Source organism: Cygnus atratus, chromosome 3 (assembly GCF_013377495.2).
Source record: "Cygnus atratus isolate AKBS03 ecotype Queensland, Australia chromosome 3, CAtr_DNAZoo_HiC_assembly, whole genome shotgun sequence".
NCBI classification, from domain to species: Eukaryota; Metazoa; Chordata; class Aves; order Anseriformes; family Anatidae; genus Cygnus; species Cygnus atratus.
Window position 1 is genome coordinate 93,238,693 of NC_066364.1, and position 17,316 is coordinate 93,256,008.

A 17,316-nucleotide genomic window follows, 5' to 3' on the forward strand; every position below is an offset into this window, starting at 1 on the left:
TTATGTGTGCTTTTAAGAATACATTCCACCTACACTGTAAAGTTCTTAGTCTGCTGCACTTTGGCACCCTGCTAATATTAAGCCCATTGTAAAATCCAACACAATAAAAGCACTTTGAATGCTGAGCCTTCAGAGAACCAAATGTTAAAAAAGAAAAATAAATTCCTGTTAGAGCCTTCTACCAATCACTCCTCTGAAGGGGATTCACTGAGTGAATACAGATGAAGACTTCTTGCAAGACTTTCAGAAATAAAAAATATTTTACAACATATTGTGGAAAACTAAGGTGTGCTAATTAGAATATATTAACGTATCTTTTTCAGAAATTAAAGCACTTTAGTTTAATTCCAAAGACTGGATGAATATTTATAGTGCTCACTGATTTTCTTTACCATGGAAGACATCTAAATCACAAAAAAAGTTCAGGTATGTTTGTGGAATCTGCTATGCAAGGTATGTGCAGACTTGATGATTACTGAGCTTACCTGAAGCTTTCTGTGTGTAAAATAACCTTTTGTTAAATAACTATGCTTTCATAAAACATCTGTTTGTTTTGTTAAGCTAGTTTTGAAACACTTTTCTTCCCCTACATTTTTTATCTTCATAATGACATATAAGAACGACAGGGAGAGGAGATGCTGTATAAAATGCACAGAATAATCAGTACTTCCTCCTCAGCCCATGAGCATAATCAGCTATATTTTAGCAAAATAGGAATCCTTGGAACACAGCTAAGAACTTGTATTTTCAAGAAAAAGGAAACTTTGATTAGGCTTCCTTCAAGATTTAAAAGATATGATTGGCTATTTTTTTCCATGAACTTGTGAAAGTGTAAGCAATTATAGTTGTCTGTTACCTCTGAGTGTTTGGAGGTAGTAGCAAACACAATAATGCACCATTTCACTGTTATGTCTCCTGATTTAACAGTCATAAGCGATTGCCATTTTCCTAATCCACAACATCGTTTAACTTTTTTTTTCATTATGTTAGCCTTCAAGTACATAAAAAAACTCAAATCTAAACAATTTTGATGATGGTGGGGCCAAAACCTGAAAAAATAGGCTGGCTTAACATGCAAATGGAAATATTACCAAGAACAAAAGCAAATAGATATCTTCCATTTTTTTCCTCTCAATTTCTAAGGGCTATTAATATTCTCTATCTGTTCTTGTTCTGTGCTGATATTTAATGTGGCCACAAATTATGCTCACTCATTCTCTTGCTTAGCCAAAGTACAGTTCAATTTTCTGAACTATGTGTTCATACTAGGAGGGCATAATAGCAATTTATTCTAATAAAATAATGTAAGAAATATAGTAAAATATTTTTTACAAGGGACAGAGGAGTTTTGTAATCTTCCTTTCATCGAGAGAAATAATGACAAATTGATAATTGTTTAAGCACACTAAATGGATAATTGGTAGGCAGTTATAACTTTGTAGCAATAATGAAACTATGCATTTCAAAATACACTATGACAATATACAAATACTATGCATTTTTAAGAGGTGAATATCTGAAAGAAAAAAAGAAAGAAAGAAAGAAAGAAAGAAAGAAACCACACCCACAAACCTAGTTTCTTTTGCAAAATGACTATGGGAAGGGGAGCTAATGATTTGATTCACTGCTATACCTCCTGTAACGTCCAGCTTACACACAAGGAATCTTTCAGCACTCAACCATAAGGCAAATATTTGCTACTGTACTTGCTCTATACCAACATGTATATTTTTAATTAAAGAAGAAAATGTGGAATTTATTATGGGGGAAGCTGCAGCTCTGTTGAAGATATTTTGCATCTATTTTTTAATTACTTATGTGGGGACTTTTTCTTAATATACCCCATGCCGTCTGTCTTTATATCGATTGTTACTCAGCTAGTAAAAAGGAACGAACACAACAAACCAGTTTTCTATCTGAATAAGGATACTTTTGATGGCCTTTTCATTTCCATCAGTTAACAGAACTTCTTTGACATCTGCAGAAATAGCAACCTGAAAAAAAGAGCACAGCAAACAATGAGCAAATATGCTTGTCTGTGTGGAAGTGAAGACAGGAGTGACAAGCCTTCAGTATCATGCTTCCTCACCTATTTCTCTGTAACAATCTTCAATCTTTTTTCATTTTATGTCTGCATTATTTTAATCATTCAATCAAATCAGTCAATACTTTTATCATTCCATTTGCGGGAGCCTCTATCTTGCTATCATTCTGTTCCGTAATTGCATTGTGACAGCGGATGATGGTATTCTGAGAGGCTTTCATTTGCGGGCTTCTGTTTATCTAGTAGAGCCATCATACAAGGCTGTCACTCTGCCTTTCAGCTTGCTTCTGTCTGACTGCCTGATGCCCTTCATATAACTTTGCATTGCAGGCAGATGGCTTTGTAAGGGTAATTTTTTTGTGAGCTTTGACATGCTCGCACATTGGGCTGTAACCTCGACACATTGTATAAGAGCGACAGGTTTGTCAAATGCCAATCAGTGTAACAATATGCTTTTATTTGTAGAGACATAAAAACTTGTCTAATGCACTGCACTGCTACATAATATCTCCTGAATACATGACTCAGAACCCAGAGAATGGTGAACGACTCTCCTGAATGGCCAATCTAATTCAAAAGAATCTAATTACCGAGAGCTCTGGATCATGTTTGTTGGTGTAATAATGCAGGCAAAACATTAGCAGCTATATCATGGTGCTCCAACTGTGATTCGCCAGGCTATTCCTGTATCTTAGCAAATGGGACTATAATCTGAAAAAAAAAATGCTTCAGCTATGGCAATGAAAGACAGACCGTACGTGGCCTGGAATGTCACAACAAGAGATATTGACTACACGGAGGTAAAATGTTTCTGCTCATCGAGGCAACCATAAAATCAATATGATACGAAAGCAAGTCAATCTAGAAGGTCTCTCAAGACTCTGCAGCTTGACCGCAGCTGAGGCTGTTGACAGTTCTCTGACCCAGCAGTTGGAGGCACTGGAACATTTTTCCTTTTGTTTCTCCCTCTGAATGGGGTTGGAATTGAGAAAAGACCTACCATGAGCCCAGCCAAGCATGTCATGCCACCCCCTAGCTCACACACAGCAAGGTCCCTGAAAGAGAGAAAGGAAATGGTAGAACCCATACAAATTAGATGAAAATGGTCAGAGAGACATATATGTTACAAGAACAAATTGCCATCTGCAGTAAGAACGGAGCTACCAGGAAGTTGTAGAGACATGACTAGGCTACCTCATGTCGTTTTGCGTTTTAAAAATAATTATGAAATAGAAAAGTCACAAAGCAGGCAAATCAGTGGGGGTTCCCTCATTAGTGTTCAGTGCAACATTACCACCGCTGAGCTGAAAAATCTGAGAAGGTTCCCTTTTTTCCCTTGTCAATGGCTCTGTCTTTTAGAACTAAACTAGCTAGAGTAGCGAAAGATAATTGTTAGGAAAGGATAACAATGTTAATCCACATTCATTCTTGCAAAAACAGTTAGGGAAGTAAATGGAGAAATGAATATTATTTATATATCACTCTATATAGTTATGCCTGAAAGCCTTTTGGTATTAAAAAAAAGAGAAATTCTAAAACACACCATATACCACAAAACAATTACCCACGAAGAAATCCGATCCTTCAATTAGCACTTAAAACCGCAAGTGACCTACAAACAATACTGTTATGAACAACGATGGGAACTGCAAACAGTTAAGCCACAGAAAACTAAATGAAGTTAGTGTCAAGAGTCTAAGCTGAGTCCAAGCGTAGGGTTGAATACCTGGTCTAAAAGGTTGCTTTTAGCTCAGACCGCAGAGTGCGGTTATTAAGACGTGCAAGTGAAATATAATTTGGTGCAGAGAGCGTGCCGGATGGGGGCTTGCAGGGGGAGCCATAAAGAATGTTCTCCACAGCCACCGCCTGCCCCGGGAGGGGAGGAGGGAGGGATGCTGACTGAGCGCTGAAACCGCGTGAAGCAGCATTTAGGGCAAGGCAGAGTCTCAGTTCAGGAGCACAGCGGCTTTAGAGCTAAATCTATGGCAACTGGTACAGCTGCCAGAAGCATTTCCATTGAAGTATTTTTGACAGGCAGAAAGTGGAATTTCAGCTAAGCAGATTTTTTGGTGCACCTTTTCTTCTGACCTAAAACACCAATGTTTTTAAACCTACTTTTGTGCGAAAGTATTATTTCACCACTTACCCTACATTGGGCATCTCAGATGCCATCTCAGTGTGCATATACAGATGTTGATATTTTGTTCACTGAGGCCACTGGGCTAGGCTGTATGACAATAAACTAATGCTCACTGTCTGGATAGTATACATTTATTTTCCTAAGACTCTGCAAATTTCCTTTACAAAAAGTCTATTTGTCCTGTTTAATGGAAATGGGGAGAAGGTAGTTTGGAGGAACAAGCTTTATCTAAACCCAATGAGAATTAAAAATAGATTGTGGGAAATCTGCAGCTTGTGGTTTATATAGAATGATTCTAAGTTTCTCCTCACATAAATTTTGATTTTTCCTAACCATACTTTATGCATTTTTTATTTACATACATAAAGTTATGTTACAGGATTTTAGGAGGCACTTGTCATATTTATCAAAATAAACGCAGAAAGTATCCAGTGTGGGATTTTTGGTGCATTTTGAACCAAATCTATATGTATGTAATATATGTATGACTCTATGTATATATATATATACACACACACGCATATTTACACATATAAATAACTTATTCTAGTGCAAAGTTCCTATGTTGCCAATATTTAGTGACATTTACCAATGAGAATTAAAACAAGAAACTCTGCTCTGGGTGTGCTGTTGAGAGGGCAGAATCCTGAGGACTCAGGAGGTGAAACTGCCCATTTCCCCCATGGAAGTTTGACTGATCACCGTCTCTGAGTAACCAGGTTTGGATACCCAAACACACTTTAGTGACCACCACCAGGAGTTTTGCTGCGAAGAGCCTCTGAAGGCAAGTAGAGTGTATAAGCAGCTATGTGTGCCAGGATGCTAAAGCACTACAGGGATAGTTAATATAGCAGCAAAGAGGTGCCTTAGCTGCCTCTCTGATGGGGTGTGCTTTATTCATGTGGCTGGTGGAGCAGAAATAAGGCTGTATAGACCAGAGCATGCTTTAGTGCTAAGCCTTTGGATTCAGATAGGAGTCAGCAAGCTGCAGGAATTGTCTCAGGTTTGGTGCGAGGGGCACCAGTTTACAGACTGAAGCTCCTAGGTCTTCCTTATTCTCCCAACACCATATGTACACAGAGAGAGAGATTTTTTATACTCCAGCGTGGTTTACTTAGTATTAGCCCTGTAGCCTTGCTCAGAACACAATTTATACCTGCAAATGCAGTGTTGCTACAGCTTTTCTTATGCCCCATTCATCCACCTGGACAATGAAACTTCAAGGATTTCCAAGCACAAGGCTCTGTATACTCAAGGAGGAGGAGACAGGATGCAGGGATAGATTTTATCTTTCAGCATTCCTATTGGATGCTTGATACCTGTCTTCTATGAGTTTAGAAAATATGTGGGAAAAAAAAACAAAAACACAACAAACACATACAAGTGCAGTATGTCTCAATATGTTTCATAAAGCTTAAATATAGGTGCAAATTCCTCCACCACTGTATGCAGGGATTATTATGTACTCTATTAGGAAATATTTTTCTTCCTTTTGCAACAGATGTCAGTTTAAAGAATGTCTTTTATTTTTCCTGACCTTCACAATCAGTACTGATCGATTGGAGCTTCACTTTTGTTTCCCAAAAATCAAAGTGAAATAAAACGCCTTGAGTGGAAATCAAAAGTCTTTGACATATAGCAGAAAGCTTGCTGTGCAATATTAGTACCCAAAGGCAGCTCAGAATTCTTTGTTAAGAGCAACATGCTTTCACCTTGAACATTTTAAATTTAATCTGAAGGTTTAAATCATAGCAATCTTTACCATGCAGATACAATAAAACTAATAGATTGGAAAATATCTTTTTATGTTCAACTCTGTACCTGAATATTTCATTGTGCTTTAGGCAGTAGTACGCCAGTACTTCTTCAGCTGGCCAGAGACCTATAAGACAAAAAATATTCACATTCTTAGAAAAGATATTTTTTTTTGGTCTAAAATATTTTTGAATATGCATTATCATTTGCAGACCTCAGCCAACTGTTTCATTTTTAAAACTTGCCACAATACCATGGAATAAAGAAACAAATATGACTTCTAATGGCAGATTTCTGATTCTAAGCTTTGGAGCTGAGTATTTCATAGATTTCATCCTGATACACCCATGCACATAAGCATGCACATATGCATATATATACTATTGTCAAGACTTTAAACATTACACATAATTTAATTCTAAAAAACTTCTGACATCAGAGCATCCACATGAACATCAATCTGTCTTCTTCAGGCCAGATTCAAGGTCCACCTTGCCTTGTAGCCTGTCTCTAACAGTGGAAAAGAGCCCCCTCCTTTTCCACTTGTTGACTTCTGTAGTCATTTCATTTCTTCCCTGTTCCTTTTTATTTAGCTCCTTTTCTCAGGAGGCCTCTTAGCTTTTGTTAGGTCAGCTATCACTCTGACCCTAAGGAGCACTGATCAGCGGCACATGCTAAGGATGAGAACATGATGAAGGCAATAACACAGCATAATTTCTAGTCATCTCTCCTCTCCTCAGCAGCAGCTTCTTGAGCTACAACTCATAAATTCTTTTTTAACGTCACCAAAGTATTTTCTGTTTGTTCTTTAGACTTAAGCAAACTTTTATAGCTACAATGTCCTGTGGCAGAAATCACCACAGTTTTACTGTGCTGTATAAAGAAGCATCTCCTCTCTCGTTTTATACTTGCCTCTCTGTCATTTCCATTTGACACTCAAGTTCTCATATGGGAACAGACAGAGCAATCATGCTTTTTTCACCTATGCCATATTATCCATGACTTTAAGAACTTCCATCATAAAACTTATGCTTGTCATTGCCAACCCTGGCAAATATTTTGAGGCATCCTTGCAAATTTACATCTTCAATAACATTTACTCATGAAACTCACTGCCACATCAGACCAGTTTCCCACCCAACTTGAACAACCTAACTGAAGCACTGCAGCCCATGGAGAGGGCAGTGCAGTCCTGCGGGGCTCAAATGCTCTCCTGCAGGCATCTGTCCCCATCGCTGGAGGAGCCTGGGGAAAAGACACTCGTATTCAGGCACTTGAGATAGGTTCCCAAAGTTAAGGGAGGATGAATCAAAGGCATATGCAGCCAAATTACAGTTGTATGTGTTTTCCATCTGTTGTTGCTTAGCAATGAAAAAATATGTGTACGTGTCTACCCACAGGTCAAAACTAGGGTTAGCTTCCCCCCATCATACATAGCATTATAAGCAATATGACAGAAGCCTGACTTAATATTATAAACTGTAGACACTTCAGTGGTTTCAGTAAACTTAAAAACAGACATTTGGGAGCATCCTTTAGATGTTTCTGGACAGGTAAATTGAATTCCATGCAGTTTAGTATCTTTAGACTATTTTTTATAATTGTTTCTTCTCCAGAGACTTTAAAAATGTCATATCATATTTAAGAGAAGCAGAATTTGGGGAGAAAAACTGTCTTATTTTTAAATCACTTACAGCCTGATTGTAACCCTTAAATATGTAATTCTTCCTGTCCATCTAGTAAGTACTCTGAACAACCCTTACTCACAGTGATGAATGATGAAAATTTACGAATATGTTGTCTGCATGCAGGTGAAGCAAAAGCCTAGAAAGGATTTGGCCAAAACTTTGCATAAAACTTTTGTATGACAGAGATCTTAAAGGTAAAAACAAAAACAAATGAACAAACAAAACAATAATAATAATAAAAAGCAACAGAGTGATGATTCTTACATATGACAAAACCACTAAAGCACTACTGTTATTTGTCCTGTTCACTCCCAGTTAGGTTGATTAGGTTTTTGCAAATGTGCTATTTTGTTCAGATTGCTAAGGGTTAAAATAAAATATTCACACACGATTACCCATTCTTCAGTGAAACATACACTAAGAATTGTACAGGATTTTCCATCTCCCTTTTGAGTATTTCAAGGCTTTTGAGCACTGAAATATGTTAAAATGACAGATTTTGCAATAAGTATAATAACTGTTTAAATATTTTCGTGTGTGATATAAAGAATGTTTCAGTTTGCAGTGACTGGTGTATACTCAAGCAATAAAAGTGTTGTGTTTTTTTTTAATATTTACTAAAGACATGGTTAATTTAATACCATCTATAATACTTCACATCTCACATTACACACACACACACACATTTAAAAAAAAAATCACTAAAAAACTAAACTCTTTTATAGCAAACTTCTAGCCTGAGTAGATTTTAAAAACACTTGTCAATTGCAGCAAAATCCTTCAACATCTGAGTTTTCAGTACCCACAGCCAAATGTCTCTCACTTTTCTATGGTTATTATTGAAAGGACACTTTGAATGGTGCCGCTAAATCTTTTATGAGGGGTCACTGTTCTTACCCCTGCTACCATTAAAATGTTGATACCAGCTGAAACTGCAGGTATATCGGATAGCTCTGTGCTGAGAGACGGGTAGAGCACCTTTGGAAAGACAAGGCTTTTCTTTAGGCAGATGCTGGTGACGTACATGACTCTTCTCCCCTCTCCATAGGAAAGAAGGTATCACCTCAGCTATGATACGAGTGGCTGGCAGCTAAAGGAGCAGGAGTCAGAAGGTCTTTCACAAGCACAGATCTCAAGTGGGGAAGCACACAGAGCTTACAGCTAAGCCAAGATGCCAGCAGCAAGAATACCTGCGTTAATTTTAGTAAAAGGAAAAGCTCCTCTTGCTTGAACAGGTAGGTAAGCCTCTTTGCCTTCAAAACAGGGATAAGCTTAAAGATGCATGTGGAGGAGTTTGCATGCTGTCCTCTTCCCCTGCACTCTGACCTACATTTTACCAACACAATGACCTACATTTTGAAGTATAAGATAGTTCTGCTTCTGTTGAAAAATGCTCAGCTCTCATGCAGAAATGCAGCAATTTCTATGAGTTAACAACTACCGCGAAGTTTTAAAAGCATAATTTATTTTCTGCAAACATATACAGATATGTATATATGTATTGTTTCCTGTGAAAATGTCATATAATAAATATGATCTTAATAATAACATACTACAATTCTTTGATATTCAAAATAAAATTGTTCATATTTTGAACTGTGAATTTGATTATAAATACACAACATCAGATGGGTACCTATTTGCATGTGCAATTACTTACACACAATGGTCAATTATTTACACATGTATAGGCAAAAGAATATCAAAAGGCCCCCAAATGACATTTGTATCTAAAAGGCTATAAATATACTAAAAGACCTAGACAGCAGGGCTACATATCTCACTCTAAACGGAAACAGAGCAAACCAAGAGTTTCAGTTTGCAAAAATAAATACTTCACAAAATTTGCTGGAGGTTTTAAAAATCTTTACCATAATGTTATCTATGATGTGAAAACAGAGAAGAGTTGCCACAAAGCATTGGAATATTTATTGAAACAAAAAATCTAAGTTGTGCTGGAATTTAAAAGACAGCCTCAAGAAGGACTGTGATGTGGCATGTCTGAAGATACAGGAGAGAGTGCTCACAGAACAATGCCTTCCAGCATTTCATGTCTCAGCAGGTATCCTTTTACCATTAGGATGGAGTAGGAGATCCAGTGCTCCATGAAGTGCATTACTATTCCATTTATAAATGTGCCATAAAACCAATGATGTCTACTTCCAGACAGCTTCATGATACTTACTATGGTGGTAATGTTAGAAAAACATCATCCCTAAATAAGTTAGTGTGATGAAATATTATATATGCAGAAACAAAATGCAGGCATTTCTATAGGACTTAACACCATATCATAACATCTCACCACAATAATGGAGTCTACCTCACAAAAACTTGATGACATTACGAATTTCCAACCCCTGCACATTAGGAACCACTCCACGAGACAGAGGCAGAATAAGCTACTTAAGCACACCAAATGAAATTATAGGAAGGCCAAGGATAAAGGTCATTCAAAGAAGGCCTTGGTCATTCAAAATCCTTGAGGTATGATTTAAGCAAAAAAAACAAGCAAACAAAACAAACAAACAACAAAAAAAAACCACACCCAACCTTTTCCTACAGAGGAAAAACACTAAAATAAAAATGGCACAATAATGCTAAGAACACATAAATCGGGTTCATCTGCTTTAGCATGGCACAACAGTTCTTTAAAGCAACCTTTGACTCACGTGGACTATATCATGTGTAGACTGCTTCTACGGATATTTTGTTGTAATCATCAGGTGGAGCATCACTGCTTAACAGTTACAAAAATTCTGTTTTTTTTCTGTGTGTGCTATTCAGTCTACTACTACTTTATAGATGGTGAATTATGTGTGACATAACAGAAAATTTTATACTGAAAATAAATTATCAAATATTAAACAACAACAACAACAAAATTACTGTTTCTCCTCCGTGGCTTTTAATGTAAATTTTAAAGAATGACACCATATATTTGAATAACAAATACTGAGATCTTATGTAAAGTTGTTAAAGAATGGCATGTTATTAAAAATTTTCAGCACTGATATAGTGCTGAGAATTTTGAGACATTGTCTTTTTAATGAAGACTTTTGATTTTGGAGCCATTAGGTATCTGCACTGCTTCACAGGTACAAAGAAGTCACAGTAGCTGCTGATTACTTTAATTGGCATAGCACGAGATTAGTGCAACTCTGCTCTACTGTCTGCCACTGCTATACACAGCAAACAAAGGCACGACTGGAGGTGACAGGTGAACTATCCCTTGAAGCTCTGAGTAGAAGGTATAAAGCTGTCCTACAAATGCTTCACTTATGCTAGGAGATTAACAAGTTTCTTTCCAAGCCAGGCCAAATGGCAAGTTTTCTTTGTCACTTTTTCCTAGCACTTCACATGGCCACATGTACAGATGTCTGATCTCAAAACATTTTTTTATCAAAGTTTATCTTCTATTTGCACTATCAAGCTATGTAACATCTTCCTATTCACTTGAAATTTCAAGTAAATCTCAACCCTTAAGTGCAAAAGCAGTTTACATTTGAAAAGTCAACCTTTTTCCCCAGTTGAATATACTTAAAAAAATCTTTCTTTCTCAATTGTCCTGATTGTGGACTACATGAAATCATCTTATTTGCTCTAATGTTCATCAAATCAGGAGAAAAAATAAAATCAAAAGCATTATGGGCAAAGAGATTAATAACATCTCAACAGAAGTAGCACCAATCTTACTGAACAATGAAGAATTGTCTTCTGACCTTAAGGAGAGTATTAATTATCCTTCATGACCAAGATACATTGTTTGTGGAAAGCAGAAACTCGCACTGTATCACAGATACGACCTTAATTTTACAGTACGAAAACTTATTTTCTACTGATTATGTCTCATGTTTATATCACAAGAGAACGTAAGTCTGATGATTTCACTCTGGTTAGTTTTTGTGTGCATCACCACCACCAAGCACAGCAAGAAGTATGGTACACCTGCTGGAGGTCTTGGATAAGTGAGAGAGCAGGTGAATCATGGTTCAACAGCACAGTAATTTGAAGAAAATTTCAAAACAAGGCTCCAACCAATATGAGCCCTTCTATTAATGGAGCACTAAAATTCACTTCCAAGTGGAAGAAAAAGTATGAAGTTCTGGATAGTACAATTCAAGTGTAAAAGTGGGTGCACATCATATGTCTGCCAAATCTACCTTGTTAGAAACATAAAGCATGATTGTCCTAATTTGGGTAATTGTTTGAGTAAAGACTACTTGTAATTAATTGTACTGCTGTAGTTAGTTATGATGCATGGCTAGCTCTCATAAATACATCTAGCTCTCAACTTTCATCAAACTCCATGCCTCAAATCCCTTATCAATGTAATTTTATCATCAGAAACGCTGCTTAGTATAGACAGAAAGTAAAGGATTTATTTTCATTCACTTAGCATGTAAAACCTGACACAGATGAAAGGATAATCATCAGTCCAGGTTACCTAAGATCCCACCTAAGGTTTTTTGAGTCTAAAAAACACAAACATACATAACAAGGCACTATTACCATAAGTATTCAACTTTTTAGCTGCCAAAAAAAGTATAGAAGACTGAAAACCTTCCATAGAAAATGGCTTTCATACTAATATAATGACAAGAATCTGGTCACTTTAGTAAAAAATAAATAAATTAAGAAATGAAGTGAATTAATAAGTGAGGACAAAATAAAAACACCAACACTTAAAGTTGTCATTGTGTCTGCAGTACAGTGAAACCCCATTTTCAAACTTCTATCCTCATGTTTAAGTTTACACCAATCTACAGCACAGGCAGATAAAAGAAGGGTCATCTTCACCAAATTGCTTGCACATGGTGTGCATATAATTATAAAACAATTTTCCAATAGAGGTCAAAACTCAGTTTGGGAGCAGATTTTCAAAAGGAGAACAGTCACAGAGCACTGTTTCCTTCTGGATGCCTGGCCACTTCAAGTGTCAGTGTAAGAGCTAACCTGTTCTGAAAGTCCAATTGTCTAATCTGAAACTCTGAATGCATTCTGAAATGTATCCAGAATGTATTCGCAAGTGAGAAACGTCATCTATAAATATGTACAGTGCAAAGAAAAGGAAAGTATTTAATCGCCTTAGCAGTGGTACCTAACACCTGAGCCTTACTGCACCTGACTCTAGCATATGGCAAACCACCTTTCAAGTCCAGTGAAGAAGAACAACTTGTGTCAGGGAGAATGCCTAGCTTACTTTTCAACAGCAGGATTGCTGTAAGTGAGTTTCAATATGTACAAGAACACTAGAAAAAAATAGAAGATAAAGAGAGAAATACGTCTCACTGTTCTTCTCTATGCACATATATTTTATAGAAACTCTTGTCTCTCTTTCAATCTAAAACAGAATTTATGATATTCAGATCATTGGAAAATATGTATAAGCACCGGCTGAGATCTTCAGCCTAGGCGAAATGGCCTCAGTGCTCTATCTCTCACTTTCATTCTCATTATTATTCATGACTAGGAGGAAAACATGATGGTTTGCAATCTGCAAATTTCTTTTAGAGCACAAACTTAAGAGGCTCGGTGGAACTGATGTGGAAATACAGTAAGAAGTCAAAGCTGTAAATGTACACATATCTCTTCCAAAAGAAAAATCATCAAACTGTACAAATCTACTTGTATGATTGTCTTTGGCATCCTTTTTTTTCAAATGAATGAATTTGATTGTGTTGTGTGTGTTTTACCTAGTTTTCAAATAGTTATTAAAAATTAAACAACACTGGAACAAACCTTTTGTGATTATAGCCTTCATTCTCCTGCAAAAAAAAGGATCTATAAATTTATGTACCATTGTAGATGTAAATTACAAAATTTTATATTCAACTATATTAAAACATCTATTCCAAAAATGATTACCAGTTGTGAAAAGCAGACAGGCTTATCACTTGCTGTCAGTTGTTCATGTCTAGTTAAGCAATAATGTGCTAAAACTGCTCTTTTGTTTTGTGTAAGAATTTTGGCAATAGAAGAAATGAACACTCGTTTAATAAAAACTCAGGCTGCTTTTTGCTTTGATGGAGGAAGCAGCTGCCTGTTTTCATTTGCTGCAGAGCAGCAAAACCCATCAATATAATAAGCAGCTTAGATGCATCCATCCACAGCATCTGTAAGGATATAGGGCTATTCGCTCAAAACCAATCCTTGCTTTAATTTTAACAAAGATGTGTCTGACATATTTGAAAATGCATTATAATAGGGTTTTGAAATACTAGCATTTTCTCTTTTCTTTTTAAATACTTTTCACAGATTTTGAAAGGCAAATATACATATTGGAATGATAAAAATGATAAAACAAATATTGCTATAGCAAACAAAAGAACTAGCCTAAAAATGCAAAGACGGAACACTAAGAGATGACTTCAGGTTCCTGGACTCTCCTCTCCCTTGAAAATATAGAAAACCAGTATTTTAATATTTTCAATGAAGAGTTTGTTCACAATAACCAAGAGCAGAGAAAGATACTAGAAACAAGTATCACAGAAAAAACCTGCAGAGATACAACTGTATTTCCTGAGCTACACTTTTCCTTCCATCATGTTTTGTTAAAAGTAGATATATCAATATTAATGCTTATTTCTAAAGATAGTTATCAAACTGTTTTCTATTCTTGCCTGAAAGAAATATGATTTTAACTAAATTTCAGTGGCGTGAGTTTGTCCCAAGTGAAAACTCCTAATTGCAATAAAGAAAATTTTAATTAGAAATAGTTATAGGATTTTCATATGCAATTATGAAAACAGGAAGAGAAAGATAAAAGAACATCTGAGATCTAAACCATAAAACTCTATTTTCATACTAAAAACGTGATATGGCACATTTATATTATTAAAAAATCTTAAGACATTATTATTTTAGTGCTGTTCTGCTTTCTAAGACCTTTCTAAGCTGAGCTTTTAGATGATTTGCACATTAACTGAGAAGTCAGATAATTCTTAATCCTCCTCTTTTTCAGATCCAATAATGGATAAGGGAGCATCTTAGCATGATCAACTAGCAATCTGCCTACCCTGAGTGGTAGTACACCTGAATTTAGGATTAGTCACTGGGTTTTCATAATATCTGATTTGAATGAGCACTCATTTTGGGAAGTGTAGAAAAAGAATATTCAATGATATTTGAACTGTACCACTTAAATATGTAGAAACCATTTTTGAGTACATGCATATTTATTTGCTTCAAAACAAAAAGCTATATAGAAAAGATTTTAAAGAATTGTGCCCAGATAAATAATAATTGGATATTTCAATTAAATAACTGCTTTTATTATCAGTATTCACAATGTCTTATCAATATAATCTACATTATCTCAACTGTAATCTTGTACCCCTATCTAGTCAATTAACTTCAATATACAAATTTCACTTTTGTCTATAGATGAAGTGAGCAAATTTTTTTTCCCTTTTTTCTTTTTCTTTTTTTTTTAATTTTTAATGTTATATCATGATTGTAGAGAGCAACAACCTGTAGATTAACCCTGGTTACTAATACTGCTTACCTTTCTCAAGTATTTGATACCGAACATGGAAGTTTGCGTAACTGACCTATGTATTCTTCTGGAATGCTCAATATAAATAATTTAAAGTGGAACTGGGGGGGGGTCGGGAGTGGTGCCTGAATGTTGGACTTCTTGTATTTGTGAGGGTTTTTCATTTTAATTTTTATTTTCATCAAATTAAATAAACAAAAATGATACCTTTGTGATCCTAGTAGCTTCTGATTTATTATGTTTCTCCTTTATTTAACTGTGCCATCCTACATAGTTTACCAAACCACTAGCAAAGCATCTGCTCTGTGCTGCCAGGAGTTACTAATTGTGTGCAAGCAGAGATAATAACTGTGTGCAGGGTTCAGTGTGAAGGCTTTAGACCATTTCTATCAAAACAATATATCTCAGTACTTGGAACTTCATATACTGGCAACTATATATATACACGTCACATATTCTTAAAAGAAATCACTAAATCACAAGTGTCAATGAGCCTTGATTTTTTTCTCTGGGGATATCTTCAAGTGGCCCTAAGTGCAATTTTCCAAAGCCTATGCTATTGATAACCATCCTATGTTAGGTGTCTGTAAACCTTGTTAACATCTCGTACATAGGATTTGGTTGGTAAAGAGCTCTTTGCTTGAGATCACTGTACAAGGATGAACCACTTTCTAACATCTCACCTATCTATAGACCCACATGCATCTATGTTCCATATGAATTCACACTTAAGAGCTGAAGCAAATGTTAACATTTATAATGAGGCAAAATATATGAAGTTTTTCTGAAAGGCCAAATAAACACAAATATCCTTACAGATCCTTCCAGGTCAGGTTCAACATAGATATACAGGGCATCACAAGAGAACTTACATTGCTCTTGCTTATGGCTGTTTTTTGCCTGAATACGTTTCAATAGCCAACACTGTTGATTTGACACTTTTCATTATGTATTTTTCATTTATGTATTAAACTATGACCTAACTGACCACATTCTTATTTCACGAGGTATGCAGTAGGGCAGTACAGGTGCTCCAAGAATTTAGCTGAAAAACATTGTAGAGCTGTATAAACACCTATTTCTTTATACTCTGAGATAGAAGCACTCTTAGATCAAGAATAATGTGCTTTAGCTATGACATATAGCCTAGGGACTTATGACATTTTTGGTGTTGAAAGAATGTATTTCAGAACGTCCAGTGAATTGAGTCACAAAGCAAAGGAAGAAAACCGAAGAAAATCTCTACACCCAATTAAACGCATGAAGGCAATATAAAGAGCCTATGAGCTAACCTCATAACAACATGTTTAGGTTTATTATTGTTAAGTCTTGAAACGAAGTTGACCAAATTCTTAATTAAAGTGAGTACATGTTCATTGACTTTTGGAATTGCTTAGTCATACACCTGCACAGAAATTGGCCCCCATCTTTTGACACTGCAATTTGAGCGTAGGACTTTTCCTTTGTGTGCCCAACTCTATGGTGACCACAGACCCTTGGCAACTCTAAGAGTCTCCCTAGGTAGAAGCAAGCTTTAATAATATCTAATTTAGGCCACTTTATTGTTTGAGACAGATACTGATTTTTGCTAACTACAAAGCCAATAGAGCAAGTCATCAATGTCTACAGCATTTCTTGCTCAGATAGACCTTTAAACACTATGTTAAATATAAGTGTCAAACTCTCATAGAACAGGTAGCCAACTCTATATCTAGACTGTTTTTGCTTAATGAGATTTGAGCTCAGACATTCAAGATAGACAGGCAGGTGTATAATCTTCTGAAATTCCAACTTTTTCCTTAAGTAGTAAATATGTTGTGACACTATTTTCATATATCTCTCCAACAAATTAATAACACTATAATAATGAGGAAAAACACTTAAAAAAAAAAAAAAAAAGTAGTTGTAAGTCACCATTACAGTAATTAGCAGTTAACAACAATTTTTAGCACATTCCTGTCCTTTTTTTTCTTTTGGAGAGCTTGAGTCACAATGTAAGAGTAATTTCCTGTTACTTCTGGGGAAGAGAGGGGGGTGGAAGAAGAGATCATGAAATATATGCAATTTTCACATATAACACACTGTTGAAAATGTAATTCTCTGTGTGTTCTGTTCTGAAAATATGTTCTATGTTCCTGGATTGTCTTTGCTATCAGGAGCAGGATTGAAATCTCCACTTTAGTATTTATCT

The 17,316-nt window shown here is 35.9% G+C and overlaps 1 protein-coding gene across 2 annotated transcripts in view; it reads right to left on the reverse strand.

Moving 5' to 3' along the window:
- The window catches only part of CAMKMT (calmodulin-lysine N-methyltransferase), a 219,508-nt gene that overhangs the window by 39,531 nt on the left and 162,661 nt on the right, over positions 1-17,316 (reverse strand). For both annotated transcript variants that reach the window (XR_007708135.1, XM_035556167.2), the window contains exons 4-6: positions 6,006-6,066; positions 3,045-3,099; positions 1,931-1,994 (exon numbers count right to left, since the gene is read on the reverse strand). Coding sequence is in view for 1 of the 2 variants with exons in the window: in XM_035556167.2 (XP_035412060.1) it covers positions 1,931-1,994; positions 3,045-3,099; positions 6,006-6,066 (180 nt within the window). In the remaining variant the exon portion in view is untranslated. The remainder of the gene's footprint in view (positions 1-1,930; positions 1,995-3,044; positions 3,100-6,005; positions 6,067-17,316) is intronic.